This window comes from Anolis carolinensis, unplaced genomic scaffold (assembly GCF_035594765.1).
Source record: "Anolis carolinensis isolate JA03-04 unplaced genomic scaffold, rAnoCar3.1.pri scaffold_8, whole genome shotgun sequence".
Lineage (NCBI taxonomy): Eukaryota > Metazoa > Chordata > Lepidosauria > Squamata > Dactyloidae > Anolis > Anolis carolinensis.
The window spans coordinates 4179749-4205724 of NW_026943819.1; the positions used below are offsets into that span (position 1 = coordinate 4179749).

A 25976-nucleotide genomic window follows, 5' to 3' on the forward strand; every position below is an offset into this window, starting at 1 on the left:
TGCTGCTGTTGTTGTTGTTGTTGTTGTTATTATTATTATTACTATCCAATCCAATTTGCTTACATTGTTGCCACAAGGCCCTTCCTTGTTGCTGAAATTATTATTAGGACTGCCTTGTGATTAATGACACCTTGGCTCATTAACTGCATCACTTTTAATTGATTAAATCTGCATACATTTTGCACATGGACAACATCATTTTGATGGAAACGTACATGTTTCGTTTTCGGGTGACGCGTGCTCCCACGAGAGGCCGGAGGAAGGCGACCGCTAAGAAACAACTGTAAGTATTTACATTCAAAACCCATTAACAATCTACTCATTGGTTCATTCGGGGTGGTCACGGCTTAAAATCAATTAGAGAGACGTCAACATGGATCGGTTTGAATTATGGCGGAAGGCGACATTAAAGTGCATAGGTCTAAATTCAAATCGCTAACGTGAATGAGAGTCGACTTAGGGTGCATCTACACTGTGGAATTAATGCAGATTGATGTCACTTTTAACAGCTGTGGCTCAATGCAATGGACTCCTGGGAGTTGTGTTTGGCGCTCTATGATAGAGAAGGCTTGTAAAACGACAATGCCCAGGATTCTGTTATGGTATATTGAATTATAGCAGTTCAAGGGGTGCCAAATTGCATCAGTTCCACTGTGTAGACCAGGCATGGGCAAACTTCGGCCCTCCAGGTGTTTTGGACTGTACCGGCTGTTAGGAATTGTGGGAGTTGCAGTCCAAAACACCTGGAGAGCTGAAGTTTGCCCATGCCCGGTGTAGATGCTATGAGGTTCGTTGTCATTCATGTTAGTATTGTGAAGAAGGTGGTGGGAATGAGACTGCAGGATGGCTGGATTTGGCTTAAGGTAGTGAGGTTCCTTTCAAGACTCTATGGCATTCATTACAGTGTTATGGAGAAGAGGGAAAAACCATCTGGAGAACTTCAGAGAGACAGATGGAGGCCTCGGGATGGTCAGATTCATGGTGGCATCATGGAGAAGAGGGAAAAACCATCTGGAGAACTTCAGAGAGACAGGTGGAGGCCTCGGGATGGTCAGATTCATGGTGGCATCATAGAGAAGAGGGAAAAACCATCTGGAGAACTTCAGAGAGACAGATGGAGGCCTCGGGATGGTCAGATTCATGGTGGCATCATAGAGAAGAGGGAAAAACCATCTGGAGAACTTCAGAGAGACAGATGGAGGCCTCGGGATGGTCAGATTCATGGTGGCATCATGGAGAAGAGGGAAAAACCATCTGGAGAACTTCAGAGAGACAGGTGGAGGCCTCGGGATGGTCAGATTCATGGTGGCATCATGGAGAAGGGGGAAAAACCATCTGGAGAACTTCAGAGAGACAGGTGGAGGCCTCGGGATGGTCAGATTCATGGTGGCATCATGGAGAAGAGGGAAAAACCATCTGGAGAACTTCAGAGGGACAGATGGAGGCTTCAGGATGGTCCGATCTGGCTTAAATAATGAGATTTGTTTCTATGGCATTCATGGTGGTATCATGGAGAAGAGGGAGAAACCATCTGGAGAGCTTCAGAAAGACAGATGGAGGCTTCAGGATGGTCAGATTCAGGTGGTATCATGGAGAAGAGAGAAAAACTATCAGAGAGAACTTCAGAGAGACAGATGGAGATTTCAGGATGGTCAGATTCATGGTGGTATCATGGAGAAGAGGGAAAAACCATCTGGAGAACTTCAGAGAGACAGATGGAGGCTTCAAGATGGTCAGATTCATGGTGGTATCATGGAGAAAAGGGAAAAACCCTCTGGAGAACTTCAGAGAGACAGATGGAGGCTTCGGGATGGTCAGATTCATGGTGGCATCATGGAGAAGAGGAAAAACCATCTGAAGAACTTCGGAGAGACAGATGGAGGCTTCGGGATGGTCAGATTCATGGTGGTATCACAGAGAAGAGGGAAAACCATCTGGAGAACTTCAGAGAGACAGATGGAGGCTTCAGGATGGTCCGATCTGGCTGAAAGTAATGAGATTTGTTTCTATGGCATTCATGGTCGTATCATGGAGAAGAAGGAGAAACCATCTGGAGAATTTCAGGGAGAGATTGAGGCTTCAGGATGGTCCGATCTGGCTGAAAGTAATGAGATTTGTTTCTATGGCATTCATGGTCGTATCATGGAGAAGAAGGAGAAACCATCTGGAGAATTTCAGGGAGAGATTGAGGCTTCAGGATGGTCCGATCTGGCTTAAAGTAATGAGATCCATTTCTACGACATTCATGGTCATATCATGGAGAAGAAGGAGAAACCATCTGGAGAACTTCAGAGAGACAGATTGAGGCTTCAGAATGGTCAGATCTGGCTTAAAGTAATGAGATCCGTTTCTACAGCATTCATAGTAGTACTACGGAGAAGAGGGAAAAACCATCTGGAGAACTTCAGAGAAACATCCTGAGATGGTACGATGTTTGGATTTGGCCCAAGATTGTGACGTTCCCCACCCTTGTCCTAGCAACTTATGGGATGCCGTGCCAGTAGGCCTTCTCAATCGGCATTTTGACTTAGGACAAGGTAAGAATCATAGATCTGGAAGAGGCCACAAGGGCCATCCGATTCAACCCCCTTGACTCCAAGGCTTTGCTCCCTCCTTTGGTCACACGGGGCCCGTTTCTCAGGGCATGAAACACTCGGAGGGGTCGCTGGAATCGGGCAGGACGTTGCAGTTGAGGGGCCAGGGGACCCCCAGGAAGCTGAGGGACTGCTGGCACCGCTGTTCGGTGCCCAAACAGATGGAGCGGCAGGGCTGGAGGATGCCTCCGTCAGGTGTGCATTTTGGGACGAAGAGGCTGCAGATGAACAAGCGGAGGTGCGGGTAGCAGGCCAGGTCCTTTAGCATCTGGAAAAGAAGGTGCAAAATGTGTGCCCGTCAGGTCAGAACCCAGGCTATTTCCCATTTTAGCATTAATGCAGCTCAACACTGCTTGGAATGGAATCCTGGGTTTGATACTTTAGTGTGAGAAGGCTCAAGACTTTGTCGAACGACAGCTCCAAGAACTCGGTAGCATCGGGCTATTGCAATTGCAACTCGCTCTCTGTCTACGGCCACTAGTAAGGTTGCCTTGAGATTTGGAGAGTCTTCGTTGAAGGCTTTCATGGCTGGAATCACTAGGTTGCTGTGAAGTTTCTGGGCTGTGTGGGCATGTTCCAGAAGCATCCTCAGACCTCACAATCTCTGAAGGTGTGGGCAAAATGGCAGGAGAAAATGCTTCTAGAACATGGCCATACCGCCCAGAAAACTCACAGCAACCCTTTGGAGGGTCTTTTTCTCCATGTCTACCAGAATGGCATCCATCCCTCTCCTTCTCAGTCCAATCCCCTACCTCTTCCAATCTCACCCACCATATAGTCTTGGAGTATCTCTTCGGCTCCTTGCTGATCTGGGATGGCCAGCCAGATGTTGGGGAAGGAGGTGGTGTTGTAGCTGAGGCCCAAACACATCTCCACCTCAATCGGCTCACAAGAGGGCTCTGTCGGTGAGAAGAAGACAGAATGGCATGAGTCAAGTAGTATTGGCACATGTGAAGCAATGTAACCCATTGCGGTAAGGTTGTCCCATTATGGTTTGAGGGCTCAGAGTTATGAGAACATTGGTGACTATGTGGCCAACATCTCTCTCCAACACTTGACTAATGCTTTTTGGCCAGAGATAGTTGGGATTGTCTATTTGTTGGTTGTCATCCTGGACTACATAAGTCCCAAGTAGTTATGTAGAGGATAGGATTAGACCAAGGGAACCCTCTCTGTATTCCCATGCATGCCTAGATAGGCTTTGCTGGTTTCCCTCTCTTGCTTTCCTGTTTACATTCACCTCCTCACCTTGTTGTTGTAGCAATGTGATCCTTTAGGGATGAGGCAACTTCCTCTATCTATTTGGAATGTTAATTGCCCCAAGGCTTCGACCATGTGGTCAGCCATTCTTTTTTTCCTCCTTTGTCTTCAACGTGAGAAGGTCACATTTTGCCCTCTCTCCTGGCAATGATGAAGGTGTATTGGGAAAATATAATACTTGTATTGGAAACTATATATTGCATATAATCATATTAGAAATAGGAATAGGAAAAATGTAATCACCAGCAGATTGTATGCATATAGCCCCAAAATACACTCTGCCTGGCAAATAACAGTCTCCCCATAAGCAGAGACCAAAGTTCACCCTAAGTGTCAGAGACATATGTCAAGTGTCAACAAGAATAGATAAGCTAATGGACAAAAGACAAATTAAGACTTTTGGGATGTCAAGATAAGACCTGCCGCCATTTAGGAGTGCTAATGACTCCCTGACAAGCTAAGATAGGGGGAAATTCCTTAATTAATGGATCTCTGAGAGCCGAGATAGGAATTCCTTGGATAAGGCCTAATGGAGGGTCAGAGGTCTTGAAAGTAGTCTATATTTTAGGAAAATGCAAAAGTAGCTTTTAGTAAAGTGCAAAGTAAGACTTTTTTGACACTAATTGGTGATGGATAATGCCTATATGACGTAGATAGAGGAAGGCAAAAATAGTATATAAGAACCTGTGTTTCTTTGTTCTGTACCCTTTTTTTCCTGGAAACAGGAGGGTCTATATTCTCTCTGGCCACTGAGAATAAACGTCTTTTTTCTACAGCCACCTGAACTCTCTTTGTCTCATTACCTCAAACCTTTGTCTGCCATTTCAGCAAAATGTAGCTATTTAGATATTTTGATATTAGATATTAGATATTATTTTCACCTTCTTACCTTCCTTAGTGGCTAGCTTAGAGAGCTAGTTAGCTCCAAGAACCTTTTCTATCTACAATGGATTTCTTTTTACCTCAATAAATGATTTTAGAACTTTTAAGGAGACTTTGTAATCCTTTGCCATCCTGAGAAACAAAGGCCTCTCCAAGCTCACCACACGTAAGTTTCTGCTGTTTATGAAGTGTGCTTCTGACACTCTGCTGTATTTTTGTGGAATCACTCCAAAGGAGGATCATTTTTGAGTCTAACCGCTCAATAGATTCCCAACACTATGCTATTGTAGTTCTCATTCCTACGCGTGGCTGTGAGAGCTGGAAAGTGAACCCATGTGAGATGTGGCCTGCTAAAAAGACCAATAGATGGGTTCTGGAGCAAATCAAGCAAGGATTCTCCCTAGAAGCCAAGACAACTAAACTGAGGCTGTTGTATTTTGGACATTTCATGAGAAGACAGAACTCATTAGAAAAGGAGAAGACAGTAGGGAAAAGGGAAGACCACGTTCCAGATGGATGGATTCAGTTGAGGAAGCCACAGTTGTCTTGACTTTGCAAGACCTGAGCAGAGCTTCTTGAGGATAAGAGGACTGGGAGGTCTGGTGTTCATAGTCAAAGCCATAAGTCAAAGTCAACGGCAGTTAACAAGACCGACCGTCAACGGACGAGGCTCACCAAAAGACGGGTAGGAGATGGTGGTGCAGTTGAGTTCGTCGCTTCCGTCTGGACAGTCGTGCCATCCGTCGCAAACCAACCTCTCCGCCTGACACTCGCCATTTCTGCAGGCGAACTCAAAGGGTCCACATGTTTCTGGAAAGATAACCATGCAATTGGGAGGAGAAGGAAAGAGAATACACAATGATAGGGGCCTGGGTACATGGATCACAAGGAAGCGAGGAAAATATGCAACTGTCTCATCGCAACTCCCAGATCTAGCTTGGGAAACAGAGCCGGGTTTTCCATCCTTTTGAGATAATATGCCGCTTTGCCTGAGAACACAGGCTTTGGGGTTAATGGCCTGCCCTCCTCCCCGTCCCCAGCCCTTTAAGGACTAAACCATAATTACAGGCCTCGATAAACAAAGAAACAAAAAACTGCCAAAGGGTATGTCATCCCAGAAGGACCGAAGTCTGTGAATAAACAAACGGAGTTCTTCTCAGGAGATACGGGGACAATGCCGCGTCTCTCCTCCTTATGTGCCAACTCAAGATTTTCATTTCTGTTGCCGATTTCTCCGCCCCAGAAATGAAGACGGATGTGGAAAGAATTTGGGGCTTTATTGTTGGCACCAGGAATTGGGGACAAAAGGCAATGTGGTCTAGTGGTTAGAACAGGGAGATAGGCATTGTGCATTGTCCCCAAGACTCCCTTTATCCTACCCAAAAGAGACAACTGGTTAAAGAAGTGATGAGTTGTGTCTCCAGAGAGCTCCAGAAAGGACCGTTTTCAATTATATCACTGCTCCATCCTGCATAAAAACAACTTCCAAAGCATCGAAGGATGTTCCTTCTGGCTATGCACAAATGATGGGTTTGCATACTTTCCAATGGTCCCAGTTTGGAAGGAACAGTCATCATATGTCTTCTGCTGCATTTAAAATGTCCTAGTTTCTTTCTTCTCTTGAATCCTCCTTCCTTGAATAAAACCTAATGAGCTTTGGAACAAGCTCACTTTGGACAAATCATGCCTTCTCCTTATAATAATCTCAGCCATTACCGCACCATGATATATTTGGTGGCTAGATCTTGAGTCGTTACACACCTTCTACTGATAGAATTGAAAAGTGCTAAAGCTGTGGTGGTTTATGTAGATCAGGGGTCCTCAAACTATTTAAGCTGGGGGCCGGTCCACAATCCTTCAGACTGTTGAGGGGCCGAATTATCATTTGAAAAAGAAATACGAACAAATCCCTATGCACACTGCACATGTCTTATTTGTAGTGCAAAACAACAACAACAATGAAAGAACAATAAAATATATTAAAATGAAAACAATTTTAACCAACATAAACCTATCAGGCCAAGTTAATTAGGATTGTTGTTGTTGTTGTTGTTGTTGTTGTTGTTGTTGTTGTTGTTGTGTGCCTTCAAGTCAAGTGGGCGAGCCTAAGTCTAAAATTATTTATTTATTTATTTACTACATTTATTTACTACATTTTTTTTATCCCGCCCTTCTCACCCCGAAGGGAACTCAGAGCAGCTGTATGTACATACAATATATTATATTATTAGCATAGCACAATATTAGCATTATATATCACTATATTGAACTATACCACTATACTGTAATATTATATGTAATATATAACATGTAATTAATATTATTATATGGTATTATTATTAGTATTACATTGTATAACATGATAATATTATCAATATCATATGTATATATAATATATTATATTATTAAAACTGATATAAAAATATTATATTATAAATGAGGGCAGGGGCCAGGTAAATGACCTTGGAGGGCCGCATCTGGCCCCCGGGCCTTAGTTTGGGGACCCCTGATGTGGATCAACAGGGATTTTTTTTGTGTCAGAAGTGATTTGAGAAACTGCAAGTCGCTTCTGGTGAGAGAGAATTGGCCGTCTGCAAGGAGGTTGCCCAGGGGACAATGTTTTGATGTTTTTATCATCCTTGTGAGAGGCTTCTCTCATGTTCCCACAAGGAGCTGCAGCTGACAGGGGGAGCTCATCCATGCTCTCCCCAGGTTGAACCGGAAACCTTCAGGTCAGCAACCCAAACTTCAAGTCAACAGTCCTGCCGGCTCAAGGGTTTAATCTACTGCACCACCAAGGGCTATCAACAGGGCTGACTGCAGATTTTAGAAGTGTGTCTAGTGCTGGCACAATGAGCTCATGCTCTTCAACATAAAGAAAATGGCAATAACAAAGCTGGGCAACCTGTTCTGTCTCCATTGAAGTTGACCCATGGAGCCACCTTCACCTACACCCACAGCAACCCATTTTCACCTACTTTCTGTCGCATTGTAGGCCCGGTAAGTGGCAAAGAACCCGCTGTCTGCGATTCCTTCGTCTGCCACAAAAAGGATGGTCATGACGTGTTGGGATGAGGTCAGAACGGGTGGCATGTTGGAGTTGCAGAACCTGTGGAGAAAAGGAAGCTGCGGATGGGGAACTTCAGAAGGAGACCCATTCCAATGGAAAGCAAGGATAGATCAGAGAAGACTCTCATTTCAGTAGAAGTCTAAAGGTAGAGTAGAACGAGAAGGTAGAGGAGAGGGACACTATACAAAATCCCAGAATACTTGGGAAGTATCTACACAAACACAAGATGGTCTATGTACAAAGAAAATATGTCCAAATAGCATATAATATTATTAAAGTTCCCCGTACAAAGCTCAATTTGACAGCACCAGACAAAATGAAAAGGAACAAGAGCTCTAACACAAAAGTTATCCAAGTCTGATATTGGTTCCAATGTATAGGCTTCAGGGATACATAGTCAATGAAAATATCTTCCAAACAAAGTAAACAGATGGTTGGTCATGTTGCTGTATACTGGAATGAAGAAAATAATGATGGAGCATCGCTCTCAAAAAAGTATTCGAAAGTAAAGTCAAAATAAGTCCCAAGTTGAAATCACCACAAGCAGAGCCACTCAGTGTAAGCAATTAGGCACTATATATAAGTTCATTGTTGCTGAGTATACCAACTCCTGAAGAAGGGGATTTTCTCCCCGAAACAGGGTACAAAAATACCCGGGAACCCCTGTAGACTTTATTTGGACTTTACTTTCGAAGACTTTTTTGAGAGCGGTGCTCCATCGTTATTTTCTTCATTCCAGTATACAGCAACATGACCAACCGTCTGTTTACTTTGTTTGGAAGATATTTTCATTGACTATGTATCCCTGAAGCCTATATACATTGGAACCAATATCAGACTTGGATAACTTTTGTCTTAGAGCGGTTGCTCCTTTTCATTTTGTCTGGTACTGTCAAATTGAGCTTTGTACAAGGAACTTTAATAATATTATATGCTATTTGGACATATTTTCTTTGTACATAGACCATCTTGTGTTTGTGTAGAGGAGAGGGACAGGCACATGATGAGGACTTAATCCAGGATCCTATGAATAATATCTTCAATAAATCTTGCAATGTGAAATAGTCCTATTCAGAGGTCCAATGTGCCAGCTGGGACCTTTTGGAAGCCATGCCATGCGATCTCCCCTTTCCAACACTCAGCATTTTATGCTCATTTTTTAGCAAGTATTTGTGTTATTATTTATCTTTTTGTGTCACCAACATAATTCCAGCTGTGGTGTCAGAAATAGAAAATGAATAACACAAGGGTATATAACCCAGAAATGACTGGGTGGTTTGAGCTCTGGAGACCTGTTTTCAATTGGTATCTGCGAGGGTTTGGTTCCAGGATCTCCTGTGGATACCATAATCTATAAGTCATAATAATAATAATAATAATAATAATAATAATAATAATAATAATAATAATAATAATAATCCAGCATATCTATCTTGTTTGCTGTGCCATACAACGTCGTTGTGTTGATAATAATAATAATAATAATATATTTTATACCCCGCCTCCATCTCTCCTAGGGGACTCGGGCGGCTTACGTGGGGCCAAGCACGGATAAAACAAAACAAAGCAAAATAAAACAACATTAGAGAATATAAAAACACGACAATTAAAATGAACATTCCAAATGTGAAAATAATAAACATCATAAAAACGTGGATTTGGCACCCAACTAAAAAGATAAAACAAACTGGGTAAAGTGCAGTGAGTAAATATTGTAAACAAGATAGTTTAATGCTACATATACCATGGTCTCTTAAATGTTGTCCAAATAAGAAAGTTTTCTTTCTTATTTTTCAAGATCAAGCTGTGAATTGTTGAATCCATGGATGCAGAATCTATGAGTCATTCCATAACAATGTTCTCAGTGTGCAGAACAGAAAATAAATTGAATTAAACCCCGACAATCAGAACACAATGAACTGCGCCTATTGATCCCTCCTCTCCACTCAACACAGAAGGAAGTGGAGACACTAATGTCTGATTTCTTCTTTCTCTTTGGAAAAGAAGATGCCTCCATACCTTCCCATGATGCTGGTTGCTCCCATCCCTGCGCTGTCGTAGACCTCCACAAAGTCATAATTGCACTCCTCCTGCGACTCAAGGCTGAAGTTGTGGAAATGGAGGTCGATCACGTGGCCGAGGGGCACCGAAATGTGCCAGAGGCAGAGCTGCAAGGAGAAGGGCCTGCTGTGGAAACCCATTGGGATGGACCGACGATGGTGGCAGGAGCAAGGCATCATGACCCAACCCATGTCTGACATATGTCCGTCTGGGGCATAGATGGCGAGGATAGGTCTCCATCCTCTAGGCCTTGGCACTCACTCACCTGGAGATGTGGATAAGGCTGGGGGTAATTTGGGGAGAAGAATCGCCCCTCCATGCTGGTCAGGGTCCCCCCACAATCTGGAAGAAGAAGAAGAAGAAGGGAAACACATCAAGGTGAGGTCGGCTGGCCTTTTGGACAAATCACTATTTCTTTTGGCCTCCAACTTCCAAGCTGGCTGGAACTGAAATCCAAATATTCAGGATGTACGATGTTATTATTTAAATCGTATCCGTTGTTTTACAACTGGTGATGAAGGTGTATTGGGAAAATATAATACTTGTATTGGAAAATATATATAGAATGTAATCATGTTAAGAAATAGAAATAGGAAAATATGTAATCACCAGCAGATTGTGTGCGTAGCCTTAAAAATACACTCTGCTCAGCAAAAGCTAGACCAAAGTTCACTCTGAGTGCCAGGGACATATGTTAAGTGTCAGCAAGAGTAGATAAGCTAATGGACAAGAGAAAATTAAGGCTTTTTGGGATGTCAAGATAAGACCTGGCGCCAGGGGGGAATATTAATTACTCTCTCTGACAAGATAAGTTAGGGAGTAAATTCCTTAATTAATGGAGGACGAGGGGGAGCCCTAATGGATGAGATAAGAATTCCAGAGATAAGGTTAATGGAGGGTCAGAGGTCTTGAAGTAGTCTATATTTTAGGAAAATGCAAAGATAGCTTTTTAGTTAAGTGCCCAGTAAGACTTTTTTGACACTAATTGGTGATTGATAATACCTGTGTGACGTAGTAGATGGAGGAAAAAGGGTATATAAGAACCTGTGATCCTTTGTTCCAGTACCTTCGCTTTCCTGACCACAGGAGAAGGTCTTTGCTTATTCTCTCTGGCCATTGAGAATAAACATCATTTTTTCTACAGCCACCGGAACTCTCTTTGTCTCATTTCCTCAAACCTTTGTCTGCCATTTCACTGGCACCTTTCCCTATTGGTTAGGGAACATACGTTCCTACTTTTGGAAATGTTTTATCCATATTTCAAATCCTATTTGAGTCCTGAAAATCACTGGGGAGCTTTAGGCCAGTGGTCCCTTCACAGACCCCATCTACATTGACCATTTAGTGCAGTTTGAAGCTAGCTTCAGCAACAACAAACACCCACAAAAGCATACAAAAAAGCCCTTAATGTGCATCCGTACTCTGTAGTTGGTGTAACCATCATCTTTTATTCAAATGGAGCCATCTGCATAGGAAAACGAGTTCTTTCGATTTCATTTTGGAACTGCATTAAACGGTCAGTGTAGATGTGCCCTCGCTTGACCCTGTCTTTCACCTGATATTGGACTTTGTGCCACACACATTTTGGGAAATATGGGGGTGACTTGAGCTGGCTTCTACCTCCATACCTTTGTGCTTCGTGGTGCAGTTGCCTTCGTCCGTCCTGTCGTGGCAGTTGTTGTAACCATCACAAACGGAGGTTGGGAGGAGGCACAGTCCTTGGTCACAGGAAAACTCATCCCAGGAACAGTTCTCTAGAACAGATAAATATCTCTGGGCATTCAAACTGGATGACAACTGGGTCCATCGAGCTGTGGTTTCTCTTCCTCCTTGGGAAGTAGAGTTGTTAGATCTTGGGGTCTCCATTTTTTGTGGCTCATCTCCAGGTAAGAGATGAGGAGACAAATCCTCTGGTTTTGGTGGTTTCTACTAAGAGGAAAGAACTGTGTACAACTCTCTAAAAGATGTTTACGACAATTTGGGAAGACTTAATCAATTATTTACAACTTGCACAGACTCTCTGGGAAGTCTATGTGTTTACTTGTCTTCTTGCAATTATAATGTTAATTACTTACACCTTTATTATTAGCCAAAGGAATTATTTGCACATTGCTCAGTACTATAACAAGTTATTTCCAAGCTCTGCAAATACAGTTGACGCTTCAGACTGGCAGGTTTGACGTTTGCAGGTTTGGTTAGTGTAATGAAGTACAATTTTTTGGTTTACAAATGTTATGTTTAATTGTGTGTTTGTGTTTTAGAACGGTAAGTATTGCAGTTGCTGCTCTCAGCACCCAGAGGCTGGTGGCCATGGAGAAGTGGGCGGAGCCAATTGTCGTTTTGTTGAGGAAGAGCAGAGTTTAAAAAAAGAGAGCCAGTCTGTGCTCTGATGAGGCACAGGGAAGACTTATCCTAGGTTAAGGGGATCAGGGAGACTCAATTGGTCATTTTGAGTCAGTTTAAAATAAGTTTGGTGACTTATTTGATTTAATCGGTGTCCTAGTAAGGAACAGAGAGTCTCTGATAGCGTATCACAGGTGTGACTGTGGTATAAAAGTGGCTGAGGAATAGGGTTTAACTACCTTAAGTAACAGAAGTTATATTTTAGAGAGTTGATTCATCTTATTCAAGTATTGTAACTGTTATTAAGAATACCTCGTCGTGAGAAACATCATTGTAACCACTAAGCTTTGTGCGTGAATAAACTTGTTCTTGTTTTTCCAACATCGAAGCCTCTGCCATATATATTATCTGAACCAAATAAGTGAATAAGTAAAAGACCTTTTCCCTGAATCTTTGGTGGGTAGATCATTACAATTGGTGGTTCCATCTTTCCAAATTGGTGGCAGTCATAATTAGCTCCATTACAATTGGTGGCAGCTCTTCGTAATTAGGAGCCTTAGACGTAATAACAATAATAAACACCCCTTTACATATTGGTGGCAGCGGTGGGATAAAAAGATTCCCCCCTGCCTGAAAGAACCTTAGTCGTTATTACCCCTCCTTGACAGTTAGTATGTTCCTTTCAAGGTTTTGCTGGACGTTGTCCGTTGAGTTGGTCTGGAGGACCTAGAGGTTCCTAAAGAGGACACATCTACAGGCTTTTGTGGATCCTCTTTTGCCTTCTTACAAATGGGTCAGACTTACTTTCGCTGGGCAGAACGGCATGATAGTGAGCGGTGAATCCCGAAGGAGCGATGCTTTCGTCCGAGACAAAGACGACATGCAGCCGGCTGGAGTTGGTGTTGATGGTTGCCGGTGCCACGGTGCCACAGAACCTGAAAAAGCCGTGCAATCAAAACTACAACTCTCAGAAGTCCATCACATGGTGGTGTCAAACTGCCTTCTTTCTGCAGTGTAGATTCACCAAGAGAGTCAGACATGGGACTGTCTCCAATTCCATGGTGACTTGCATCAGTTGGAAGTGAAACCACTCCAGAATTTGATCCAAAATTTGAACCAAAATTTGATCCAATAGGCTGACGCTGAGTCTATTTTGGAGACTTCAAAAACTGAATTTCAAATGGATCTCCAACTAATCTATTGGCATAAAGAGATGTCAATGTATTGCAGAAACAGAACAACTAATAATATACATTACTAGCTGTGCCGGGCCACGCGTTGCTGTGGCGAAGTCTGGTGGTATGGGAAATAAAGTATTGAGGAATTGGTGGTAGTGAAGGTAAAGGGTAACGGTTTTCTCCTGACGTTAAGTCCAGTTGTGTCCGACTGCACACTGAAGTGGATTATATGGCAGTGTGGTGTCAAGATAATCCAGTGCCAAGCAGATAATATAAGATTATAAATGGGTTATATAGCTGTGTGGAAGGGCCTTGAGTCTACACTGCCATTTAATCCAGTGCAAATTAGATAATCTGTGGAAGAAGCCTAAGTGAGGCCTAAATCTGCCTGTCCCCTCGGCTGAGTTGGTTGCTAGGAGACCAAGTGGGCAGAGATTAGTCCTCTAACTGGCAGCAATTGGATAAAAACAATTATTCCTCTCTCTCTAATTAGGACTTTATTTTTCTTTTCTTTTTGTTGTATCAACCTGGAGGCGTGGATGATGGGTTGTGTTGTCAAATTTCGAGGTTGGGGGGCCTGTAGTTTTGTTGTTTTGTTGGTCGCCGTGATGCCATCACTCTTTTATATATATATAGATTGATGGGAAAATGCATGTATAGATAGACATTTTCCAAACTTACTGTAACCATGGATAGTAGCAAAACCTATATCCATGATTGACCTTCACTGGAAGTAAACAAAGAGCCATTCTGGAAAATTCCTAATCAGTATCCAGGCATGACTCTGGAAACCAGAGTTTGACTCCTTTTTTAAATGAAGTGCCCAGAACCGAAGACCACAGTCAAAGGTAAACATGGTTACACTTTCAATCAATGGCATCAAAGACGAATGAGCAAAAGTGAAGATACAAGTCAAGTTAAAAAAGAAACAGAAATCCTTCAAATGGAGTTTGCATTGCATTAATGATACAGTGTTTTTGGCACTCAGTTTGGAGAGAAATCTTTTTTTCTACTACTTGTGGGTCAGTCCCTGTTGCTGCCACAAGAGGGAACACAATCACAGGCACTCACAACAACTTTGAGTAATTCACAAGCCACTTTTGAGGATAGAAAGTACTGTATATACTCGAGTATAAGATTAGTTTTTCAGCCCTTTTTTAAGACTGAAAAAGCCCCCCTCAGCTTATACTCGGGAGAGGGTCCTGGTTGGCTTATATTCGGGTCAGCTTATACAGTAGAGTCTCACTTATCCAACACTCGCTGATCCAATGTTCTGGATTATCCAACACATTTTTGTAGTCAATGTTTTCAATCTATCATGATATTTTGGTGCTAAATTCGTATATACAGTAATTACTACATAGCATTACTGCGTATTGAACTACTTTTTCTGTCAAATTTGTTGTATAACATGATGTTTTAGTGCTTAATTTGTAAAATCATAACCTAATTTGATGTTTAATAGGCTTTTCCTTAATGCCTCCTTATTATCCAAGATATTCGCTTATCCAAGCTTCTGCCGGCCCGTTTATGTTGGATAAGTGAGACTCTACTGTACTCGAGAATATATGTTACATTTATTATTTTTCTCTATTATTATTTTTATTATTACATTTATCATTTTTCTCTGTTATTGTTGCGACTATTATATTTATTTTACTCTATTTTTTATTATTATTAATACATTTATTATTTTACTGTGATATTATTATTATTATTGCATTTATTATTTTACTCTATTATTGTTGCTACTATTACATTTATTTTACTCTATTTTTTATTATTACTAATCCATTTATTATTTCACTCTGATCTTATTATTATTATTACATGTATTTTTACTCTATTTATTATTACATGTATTATTATTAATACATTTATTATTTCACTCTGATCTTATTATTATAATTACATGTATTATTTTACTCTATGTATTATTGTATTTTTCCTGTATTTATTATTATTGTTGTTGTTGTTGTTGTTGTTGTTGTTGTTGTTATTGTTATTACATGTATTATTTTACTCTATTATTATTAAAAGGATACATAAGAACATTTACATGGAAGAAGATGAGAATAATGATTTAATCAGAGTTGGACAATCTTATCTTAAATTAGAGCTTTATGTAAATATTCAAAAACATTTAACCCACTGATGCCTCAATTAATGTAATTTTATTGGTATCTATTTTTATTTCTGAAATTTCCCACTCTCTGCTTATACTGGAGTCAATGTTTTCCCAGGTTTTTTTGTGGTAAAATTAGGTGCCTCGGCTTATATTCGTGCCGGCTTATACTCGAGTATATACGGTACTTAAAATCCCATACATCCCACTTAGGAATGCCTGTTTCCTTCTACTTCACAGTTAGCAAGGCAACGCGAAAACCCAGAATTGGGAAAATTTAATACTTTTATATACTTTTCCCAAAAAGGAAATGCCTGAAAATGTAGCTTGACTTTCTCAATTGTTTTTGCTTTGCACTGTGATGCCACTTTAACTGTCTAGAGCAGTGGTTCTCAACCTGGGGTCTCCAGATGTTTTTGGTCTTCAACTCCCAGAAATCCTAACAGCTGGTAAACTGGCTGGGATTTCTGGGAGTTGTAGGCCAAAAATATCTGGGCACCCAGGTTGAGAACCATTGCTTTAGAGACTCCTAGGATTTGCAGTTTAAGGAGAAGCACTTTGAACTCTCATCCTCAGAGCTCCGTGGCATCTTCAGACTACAAACCCTAGAGATCCCTAGGAGTCAAACCTGGAAGTTAAAGTGGAATCATAGTGCTATATTGGTGCAGTGTGAACAAATATAGGTCTACTGGAATCCTGCATCCATCTGTACCCCAAAGGTCTTGGAGATCCTGGAGATGAAGCAGCATCTGGAGATGTTTCTAGTAGACATGTCCAAAAAATTGTTTTGAATCGTATATCGGAATTATTTCGGATTGTTCTCGCTTTTTGATACGCATTCCGAGACATTGTCTCACAGCGCAACCAGCAATGTAATTCGAACCATTGTTGGCCCATTCTCTAATTGTCTCTTAATGTTTCGTTAATTTTTTCCCCTCAATTTTTTTTTTTTAAATATATTTTTAAAAATATATTTTTTGTTTCTGCAACCTACCTTGAACGGGAGCTTAGCACAGCCTAATATGGCTGCCACTCCCCGGCCAATCAGAAGCTTCCACGACGGACGCAAAGGTGGGGGCTAACGTCCTCTGCGTCCACATGGAAGATTGCCATACAAACCCGGTGTGTAGCGATTGCGCATGCGCGTCCGCCATTTAAGAAACATTTAAAATCATTACGAATTTTCGGAAATATCTGAAATTTTTGGGTGAAAAAATTGGAAATACTTTCTATATCGAAGAGCCAGAAACGAGAATTGAAACATTTTTTTCATCGACCGGACATGCCTAGTTTCTAGTCCCAAACTCTGTGTCCATCCTGCCCAGAGGAAGACGGCTTTTCCTTACCAGCTACTTCCGTCCCATAATGAGGTGCCTTCATGTTCCTTGTAGACCTCCAGCCGGTCGTAGAGGCACGAGGCAGAGCTTTCCACGTCCAGGACGTCCACCTTGAGCTGGACCACCATGCCTTCGCTCACCTGGATGTTCCACTTGCAGAGGACGTTGGGGGGATACGGAGAGGGGTAGTTGGGGGAGCTGAAGGAGCCTTCGGGGCCGTGAAGGTTCCCACCGCAAACTGCAAGCGGAGACAGAAAGAGACGGAAGGTAGTAATGTCGTAGTAGTAATGTAACAGGAGACAACAGTGTGTATCTCTATGCCACAACTGATGAGTATCAATTTATGAAATTCTGAGATTTGTTGTTGGGTGTAGGTAAGCATAGAGTAGAATTCATGTATGTTGACTGCCATGGCTCAGTGTTGTGGAATTGTGTGAATTGTAGTTCTACAAACAATTATCAAATACAGTAGAGTCTCACTTATCCAACATTCATTATTTTTCTCTATTACTGTTGCTACTATTACATTTATTTTACACTATTTTTATTATTACAGTAGAGTCTTGCTTATCCAACACTCATTTATCCAATGTTCTGGATTATCCAACGAATTTTTGTAGTCAATGTTTTCAATACATTATTATATTTTGGTGCTAAATTCGTAAATACAGTAATTACAACATAACATTACTGCATATTGAATTACTTTTTCTATCAAATTTGTTGTCTAACATGATGTTTTGGTGCTTAATTTGTAAAATCATAACCTAATTTGATGTTTAATAGGCTTTTCCTTAATCCCTCCTTGTTATCCAACATATTAGCTTATCCAACATTCTGCCAGCCCGTTTATGTTGGATAAGTGAGACTCTACTGTACTTGAGTATAAGCCTTGGCTTATACTCGGGTGAGGGTCCTGGTTGGCTTATATTTGGGTCAGCTTATACTTGAGAATATATGGTACATTTATTATTTTTCTCTATTACTGTTGCTACTATTACATTTATTTTACACTATTTTTATTATTACAGTAGAGTCTCGCTTATCCAACACTCATTTATCCAACGTTCTGGATTATCCAACGAATTTTTGTAGTCAATGTTTTCAATACATTGTTATATTTTGGTGCTAAATTCGTAAATACAGTAATTACAACATGACATTACTGCGTATTGAATTACTTTTTCTATCAAATTTGTTGTCTAACATGATGTTTTGGTGCTTAATTTGTAAAATCATAACCTAATTTGATGTTTAATAGGCTTTTCCTTAATCCCTCCTTGTTATCCAACATATTAGCTTATCCAACATTCTGCCAGCCCGTTTATGTTGGATAAGTGAGACTCTACTGTACTTGAGTATAAGCCTTGGCTTATACTCGGGTGAGGGTCCTGGTTCGCTTATATTTGGGTCAGCTTATACTTGAGAATATATGGTACATTTATTATTTTTCTCTATTATTGTTGCTACTATTACATTTATTTTACTCTATTTTTATTATTAATAATAATACATTTATTATTTCACTCTGATCTTATTATTATTATTGCATTTATTATTTTACTCTATTTATTATTACATGTATTATTTTCCTGTATTTGTTATTATTATTATTATTATTATTACATATATTATTTTACTCTATTATTATTAAAAGGATACATAAGCACATTTACATTGAAGACAATAAGAATAATAATTTGATCAGAGTTGGACAGTCTTATCTTAAATTTGTGCTTTATGTAAATATTCAAAAACATTTAACCTACTGATGCCTCAATTAATGAAATTTTATTGGTATCTATTTTATTTCTGAAATTTCCCACCCTCAGCTTATACTGGAGCCAATGTTTTCCCAGTTTTTTGTGGTAAAATTAGCTGCCTCGGCTTATATTCAGGTCGGCTTATACTCGAGTATATATGGTAACCATAACTCTTAAGTATGGCTCCAATGTGGTGCATACTGCCCAATGAAGAAAATAGGAGCAGTGTTGTGGTGAGAGTCTCTATCCTTGATGGCATCCAAATGGTTTGTAGTGTCTACAGAGCAGGCTTTCTGGGGCTGATGGGAGTTGCAGTCTGAACCACCTGAAAAGTGCCAGTTTTGGGAAGATTTTGTTAGATTATGCCTGGTTAGACTCAAGCAAAGGGCATAAAAACATGACATGTTGGACCATGATCTCCAAAATCCCTCAACCAGCCTGGCCTGAATCTATGCCAATTGGGAGGATTTATTATACGAGGGTTATCCAGAAAGTAGATTACGTTTTAGAATTAAAAATGAACAAAGTATAGGAGAAAACATTTACCATATGCAGTTGAAAGCCAGACCCAAATACCACTTCTCAACATAGTCACAATTCAAATCTAGGCACTTATCATAGTGATGAATGAGCTTGGCAACTCCTTCCCCACAAAACTCTGCCGCTTGCGTCCTCAACGCAGCACTTTGGCAACGATGTGCAGCTGGTTGAGGATGCAAGCGGCAGAGTTTTGTGGGGAAGGAGTTGCCAAGCTCATTCATCGCTATGAGAAGTGCCTAGATTTGAATGGCGACTATGTTGAGAAGTGGTATTTGGGTGTGGCTTTCAACTGCATATGGTAAATGTTTTCTCCTATATTTTGTTCATTTTTAATTCCAAAACGTAATCTACTTTCTGGATAACCCTCGTAATACTTCTCTAAGTATTGTAGGTCATCAAGAGCTCTTCCGTGGTCAGCTTTCAGCAGAACTTGGTCACAGAGATGCCCGAGAGGACATCACAACTGCTAGAAATGTCTTCTCTTGAGTTTTATAAAACGTGGTTTCAAATTTTTCTCTGCATCCTAAAGCGGAAGAAATACAGTATCAGACTCATGATGTTTTCAGCCTCTGGAATTGCAGGTTACTTACGGGGTGCCGGCATTGTGCTTGCATACAATTCTTCCCGGGATGGTGAGGTTGTGGCTGTGGTTGTGGACGTTGGGATCGACGTGGTCCTTAAGATGGGAGCTGAGGTAGTGCTAGGGACGGTGTGGGCATAAGAGGCCCCTGGAGAAGGTTTGACGGATTGAGAGGACTTCAACTCTGTAGCCACAAAAATGAGAAGTCGGGGAATTAGACGTCTGAGGTTAGAAAGGAGACTGAGGTTTGGCTCTCAGCGGAGTCCATTCCCCCACCCATTCCAACACTCAAATTTCGCTTTTCAAAAAAGATTGAAAAGAGAAAGCATCCTAATGAAAGACCCAGAATTATTTCCCCACAGTGACATAATAATAATAATAAGAAGAAGAAACTCCTCAAAACACAGCAGACAAAGAATCAGTACAAGAAAACTGCACTACAAACTAGAGCTGACAGCTGGCACAACAAAACACTGCACGGAAAGTTCCTTGAAAAAACTGAAGGAAAAACTGATAAGAAGACCTGGCTCTGGCTCACAAATGGGACCCTGAAGAAGGAGACAGAAGGCCTGATCCTTGCAGCCCAGGAGCAAGACATCAGGACAAAGGCAATTCAGGCCAAGATCAAATAAATCAGATGATGACCCAAAATGCAGACTGTGCAAAGAAACCGACGAAACCATTGATCATCTCCTCAGCTGCTGTAAGAAAATCGCACAGACAGACTACAAACAGAGGCACAACTGTGTGGCCCAAAGGATTCATTGGAACTTATGCCTCAAGTACGTTTATCAACTTGCAAAAACTTTGTTTGTGTGTGATATCCTGCAGCACATGTTGCTATAGTTTTCCAATGAATATCTCATAGAGTCTCAATCAATTCAACCTAGTTTGTGGCAGCTACAAAAATGAAGTTTCTGGAGTTTAACAACTACTTTCAAAACAAGTACTGCATAATTAAACTGGAAATAACACCTTCAAACCAGTTCCAGAAGTATTCTCTCCTGACGTTTTGCCCACATCTATGGCAAGCATCCTCAGAGGTTGTGAGGTATATGGAGAAAACTAAGCAAGGAAGGTTAATATATATCTGTGCAAAGTCCAGGGTGAGAGAAGAACTCCTGTCAGTTGGAGGCCAGTGGGAATGTTGTAGCTCGCGGTCCCGTCAGCCTCACAGGTGCGGCTGGCGGGGACGAGAGACAGGGCCTTTTCAGTGGTGGCTCCCCGCCTATGGAACGCCCTCCCCATTGAAGTCAGGCAGGCTCCCTCCCTCCTGTCTTTCCGAAAGAGGACAAAAACGTGGTTATGGGACCAGGCATTTGAGCATGAGTAGCAGCAAAAATGAGATAAGAATATATGACCTACTGACAGACCCCACATGAACATGGAAAGCGCCTTAAATGTATATTTAAATGTATAATTATGTATATTTTAATGGATATTTTTAATTTTATTGTAATTTTTAATCTTGATGGAGTTTTAAATTTGACGACAACTGTTTTTAATGTGTATGTTTATATTGTAAGCCGCCCTGAGTCCCCTGATGGGTGAGAAGGGCGGCGTAGAAGTGATGTAATAAATAAATAAATAAATAATAGTTGATCACTTTGATTAGCATTGAATAGCTTCATCTCCTGGCTACTTCCTGCCTGGGGGCATCCTTTGTTGAGAATCATTAGCTGCCCTTGGATGATTCATGTCTGGAACTCTGCTGTTTTCAGAGTGTTGTTTCTTATCTATTGTTCTGAATTTTTGAGTTTTTTTAAATACTGGTAGCCAGATTTTGTTCATTTTCATGAAATGTCAGGAGAGAATACTTCTGGGACATGGCCATACAGCCCGGAAAACATACAACAACACTGTGATCCCGGCCATGAAAGCCTTCGACAACACAAGGAACAGAAATCTCTAAGAAAGTTCTCCAAACTTACGGGAGATGATGATGATGCCGACCAGCAATGCCAGGAGAAGCAGGAGCACCAGCGTGAGGATGGCAACGCAGAGCCAGGAGAACTTGCAGTCGGGTTTGAATTTCCTATTCGCCACATCCCGAACTTGTTGGGCTGTGAGAAAGAAATCAAGTTATGATGTTGCGGTGCCAGACGTGCCTACTATTGTGCTTAACACCTTCCTAGGAAACAGTCTTACGATAGAGTTGGGTCAGACTCTCATGAGGACCTTTTCTCATGAAATAGACAACAAGATGTTTGGTGGCTTGATTCAAAGCCCACTATCCTTGGGAAGGGCCTGGATGATGGTGGAGAGGCTCAAAAACTACCATAGATACTCGAGTATAAGCCCTTTTTTAGAACTGAAAAAGCCCTCCTCGGCTTATACTCGGGTGAGAGTTCTGGTTGGTTTATATTTGGGTTGGCTTATGTTCGAGTACATATGGTACATTTATTATTTTTCTCTATTATTATTGGTCTTATTACATTTATTATTTTACTCTTATTATTGTTACTATTACATTTATTTTACTCTATTATTATTATTATTATTATTATTATTATTATTATTATTAATACATTTATTATCTCACTCTGATCTTATTGTTATTACATTTATTATTTTACTTCATTTATTACAGCGATAAGTGAGGGAACATTGCATTGTATTTATTATTTTCCTTTATTTATTACAGCGATAAGTGAGGGAACACTGTATTACATTTATTATTTTCCTTTATTTATTACAGCGATAAGTGAGGGAACAATGTATTACATTTATTATTTTCCTTTATTTATTACAGCGATAAGTGAGGGAACACTGTATTGTATTTATTATTTTACTTCATTTATTACAGCGATAAGTGAGGGAACACTGTATTGTATTTATTATTTTACTTTATTTATTACAGCGATAAGTGAGGGAACACTGTATTACATTTATTATTTTCCTTTATTTATTACAGCGATAAGTGAGGGAACACTGTATTACATTTATTATTTTACTCTATTTAATATTGTTATTACATTTATTATTTTACTTTGTTATTATTTATTTATTACAGCAATAAATGAGGGAACACTGTATTACATTTATTATTTTACTCTATTTAATATTATTACTTTTATTATTTTACTTTATTTGTTATTACTTATTTATTACAGCGATAAGTGAGGGAACACTGTATTACATTTATTATTTTACTCTATTTAATATTATTATTACATTTATTATTTTACTTTATTTGTAAAGTAAAATTATTATTACAGTAGAGTCTCACTTATCCAACACTCGCTTATCCAACGTTCCTGATTATCCAACGCATTTTTGTAGTCAATGTTTTCAATATATCGTGATATTTTGGAGCTAAATTCATAAATACAGTAATTACTACATAGCATTACTGCATAATGAACTACTTTTTCTGCCAAATTTGTTGTCTAACATGATGTTTTGGTGCTTAATTTGTAAAATCATAACCTAATTTGATGTTTAATAGGCTTTTCCTTAATGCCTCCTTATTATCCAACATATTCGCTTATCCAACATTCTGCCGGCCTGTTTATGTTGGATAAGTGAGACTCTACTGTATTATTATTTTACTTCATTATTATTAATAATACATTTATTATTTCACTCTGATATTATTATTATTATTATTATTACATTTATTATTTTACTCTATCATTATTAAAAGGATACATAAGGACATTTACATTGAAGAAGATGAGAATAATGATTTGATCAGAGTTGGACAGTCTTATCTTAAATTAGAGTTTTATGTAAAGATTCAAAAACATTTAACCTACTGATGCCTCAGTTAATGTAATTTTATTAGTATCTATTTTTATTTCTGAAATTTACCACTCTTGGCTTATACTTGAGTCAATGTTTTCCCAGTTTTTTGGTCATAAAATTAGGTGCCTCGGCTTATATTCGGATCGGCTTATACTCGAGTACATACAGTACCTTAAAAGCTCAAAATCTGGGACTGCAGAAGTTTAAGAATGATTCCTTCACCCATATCCCATGAAATACTTCCCCCAAAATGCTTTCCGTTGAGACTTTGTTCTTCTCTCCAACAACTGCATCCAACTTTGGATGCAATTTGAGCATCGGATGACAACTTTGCCTGCAAAGTTGGTGGGAATTGTAAATGTTTGTGTATGTGTATCTCCTAAAATAATATATACCGTATATACTCAAGTATAAGCCGACCTGAATATAAGCCAAGGTACCTAATTTTACCACAAAAAAACTGGAAAAACATTGACTCCAGTATAAGCCAAGGGTGGTAAATTTCAGAAATAAAAATAGATACCAATAAAATTACATTAATTGAGGCCTCAGTAGGGTAAATGTTTTTGAATATTTACATCAAGCTCTAATTTAAGATAAGACTGTCCAACTCTGATCAAATCATTATTCTCATCTTCTTCAATGTAAATGTGCTTATGCATCCTTTTAATAATAATAGAGTAAAATAATACATGTAATAATAATAGTAATAATAAATACAGGAAAATAATACATGTAATAATAAATAGAGTAAAATAATAAATGTAATAATACTGATAAGATCAGAGTGAAATAATAAATGGATTAGTAATAATAAAAAAAATAGAGTAAAATAAATGTAATAGTAGCAACAATAATAGAGTAAAATAATACATGTAATAATAATAATAAATACAGGAAAATAATACATGTAATAATAAATAGAGTAAAATAATACATGTAATTATAATAATGAGATCAGAGTGAAATAATAAATGTATTAATAATAATACATGTAATAATAAATAGAGTAAATAATACATGTAATAATAATAATAAGATCAGAGTGAAATAATAAATGGATTAGTAATAATAAAAAATAGAGTAAAATAAATGTAATAGTAGCAACAATAATAGAGTAAAATAATACATGTAATAATAATAATAAGATCAGAGTGAAATAATAAATGGATTAGTAATAATAAAAAATAGAGTAAAATAAATGTAATAGTAGCAACAATAATAGAGTAAAATAATACATGTAATAATAATAATAATAAGATCAGAGTGAAATAATAAATGGATTAGTAATAATAAAAAATAGAGTAAAATAAATGTAATAGTAGCAACAATAATAGAGTAAAATAATACATGTAATAATAATAATAATAAATACAGGAAAATAATACATGTAATAATAAATAGAGTAGAAAAATAAATGTAATAATAATAATAAGATCAGAGTGAAATAATAAATGTATTAATAATAATAATAAATAGAGTAAAATAAATTTAATAGTAGCAACAATAATAGAAAAATAATAATAAATGTAATAATACCAATAATAATAGAGAAAAATAATAAATGTACCATATATTCTCGAGTATAAGCTGACCCAAATATAAGCCAACCAGGACCCTCACCCAAGTATAAGCCGAGGGGGGCTTTTTCAGTCTTAAAAAAAGGGCTGAAAAACTAGGCTTATACTCGAGTATATACTGTGTGTGTATAAATACACACACACTCTTTGTTCTTCCCTGATGAATGGATATATATTGGAGACTGTGGTTTCAATCTAAGGAGCAAATTTTCCGGGTTCTGCACCGTGAGCTATCTGCGAGTCTTAGGATGTTTGACACCTGTCCATCACCTGAAGACATATATCCCAAAGCATATACCGAAGCCATTGGCGGTGACTTTCACGCTGTTTTCGCCCTCTGCTTGGCTCTGGGCTGGCGCTTCGCCGTCTTCTTCAAAGGCCGGGTTGGAGAACTCCGTCAGCAAATACTGTGGCAAAGCGGGTGGCATCAGGTCGCTGGCATTTTCCTAGAGGAACATCAGACAACAGCAATAAGAGACTGAATAGATATGAGGCTGACTAGCAAGAAAAAGGTCCAGTGGAGCTGAGCCAGGAATAAGGGAATGGCAAATATTGGGGTATCCATGGCAGGAGCCTCCTTTAGAAACTGGACGAGTTATAAATGGATTGTTGATGTTGCAATCCCGGGTGGCAGCAGAATGGACGAGAAGCAATAACAACAACAACAACAACAATAATAATAATAATAATAATAATAATAATAATAATACATGCCCTGGCAGAATATGTAAAGCAAAGTGAAGAACCTGCTTTGATTGAAGTCAAAAATCAGAAACTCCTCAAAGCACAGCAGACAAAAAAATCAGTACAAGAAAACCGCACTACAAACTAGAGCTGACAGCTGGCACAACAAAACATTGCATGGAAAGTTCCTTGACAAAATTGAAGGAAAAACTGATAAGGAGAAGACCTGGCT

General features: G+C 39.2%; 1 protein-coding gene across 1 annotated transcript in view; it reads right to left on the reverse strand.

The window, feature by feature from the left end:
• Positions 1 to 136: 136 nt before the first annotated feature.
• The window catches only part of mfrp (membrane frizzled-related protein), a 34541-nt gene continuing 8701 nt past the window's right edge, over positions 137 to 25976 (reverse strand). Inside the window, exons 2-13 of the mRNA XM_062960777.1 lie at positions 25359 to 25506; positions 21665 to 21796; positions 19744 to 19917; positions 16860 to 17088; positions 13015 to 13145; positions 11496 to 11621; positions 10133 to 10209; positions 9826 to 9974; positions 7715 to 7845; positions 5412 to 5546; positions 3366 to 3493; positions 137 to 2862 (exon numbers count right to left, since the gene is read on the reverse strand). Of these exons, the coding sequence (XP_062816847.1) occupies positions 2638 to 2862; positions 3366 to 3493; positions 5412 to 5546; positions 7715 to 7845; positions 9826 to 9974; positions 10133 to 10209; positions 11496 to 11621; positions 13015 to 13145; positions 16860 to 17088; positions 19744 to 19917; positions 21665 to 21796; positions 25359 to 25506 (1785 nt within the window). The 3' untranslated portion in view covers positions 137 to 2637. The remainder of the gene's footprint in view (positions 2863 to 3365; positions 3494 to 5411; positions 5547 to 7714; positions 7846 to 9825; positions 9975 to 10132; positions 10210 to 11495; positions 11622 to 13014; positions 13146 to 16859; positions 17089 to 19743; positions 19918 to 21664; positions 21797 to 25358; positions 25507 to 25976) is intronic.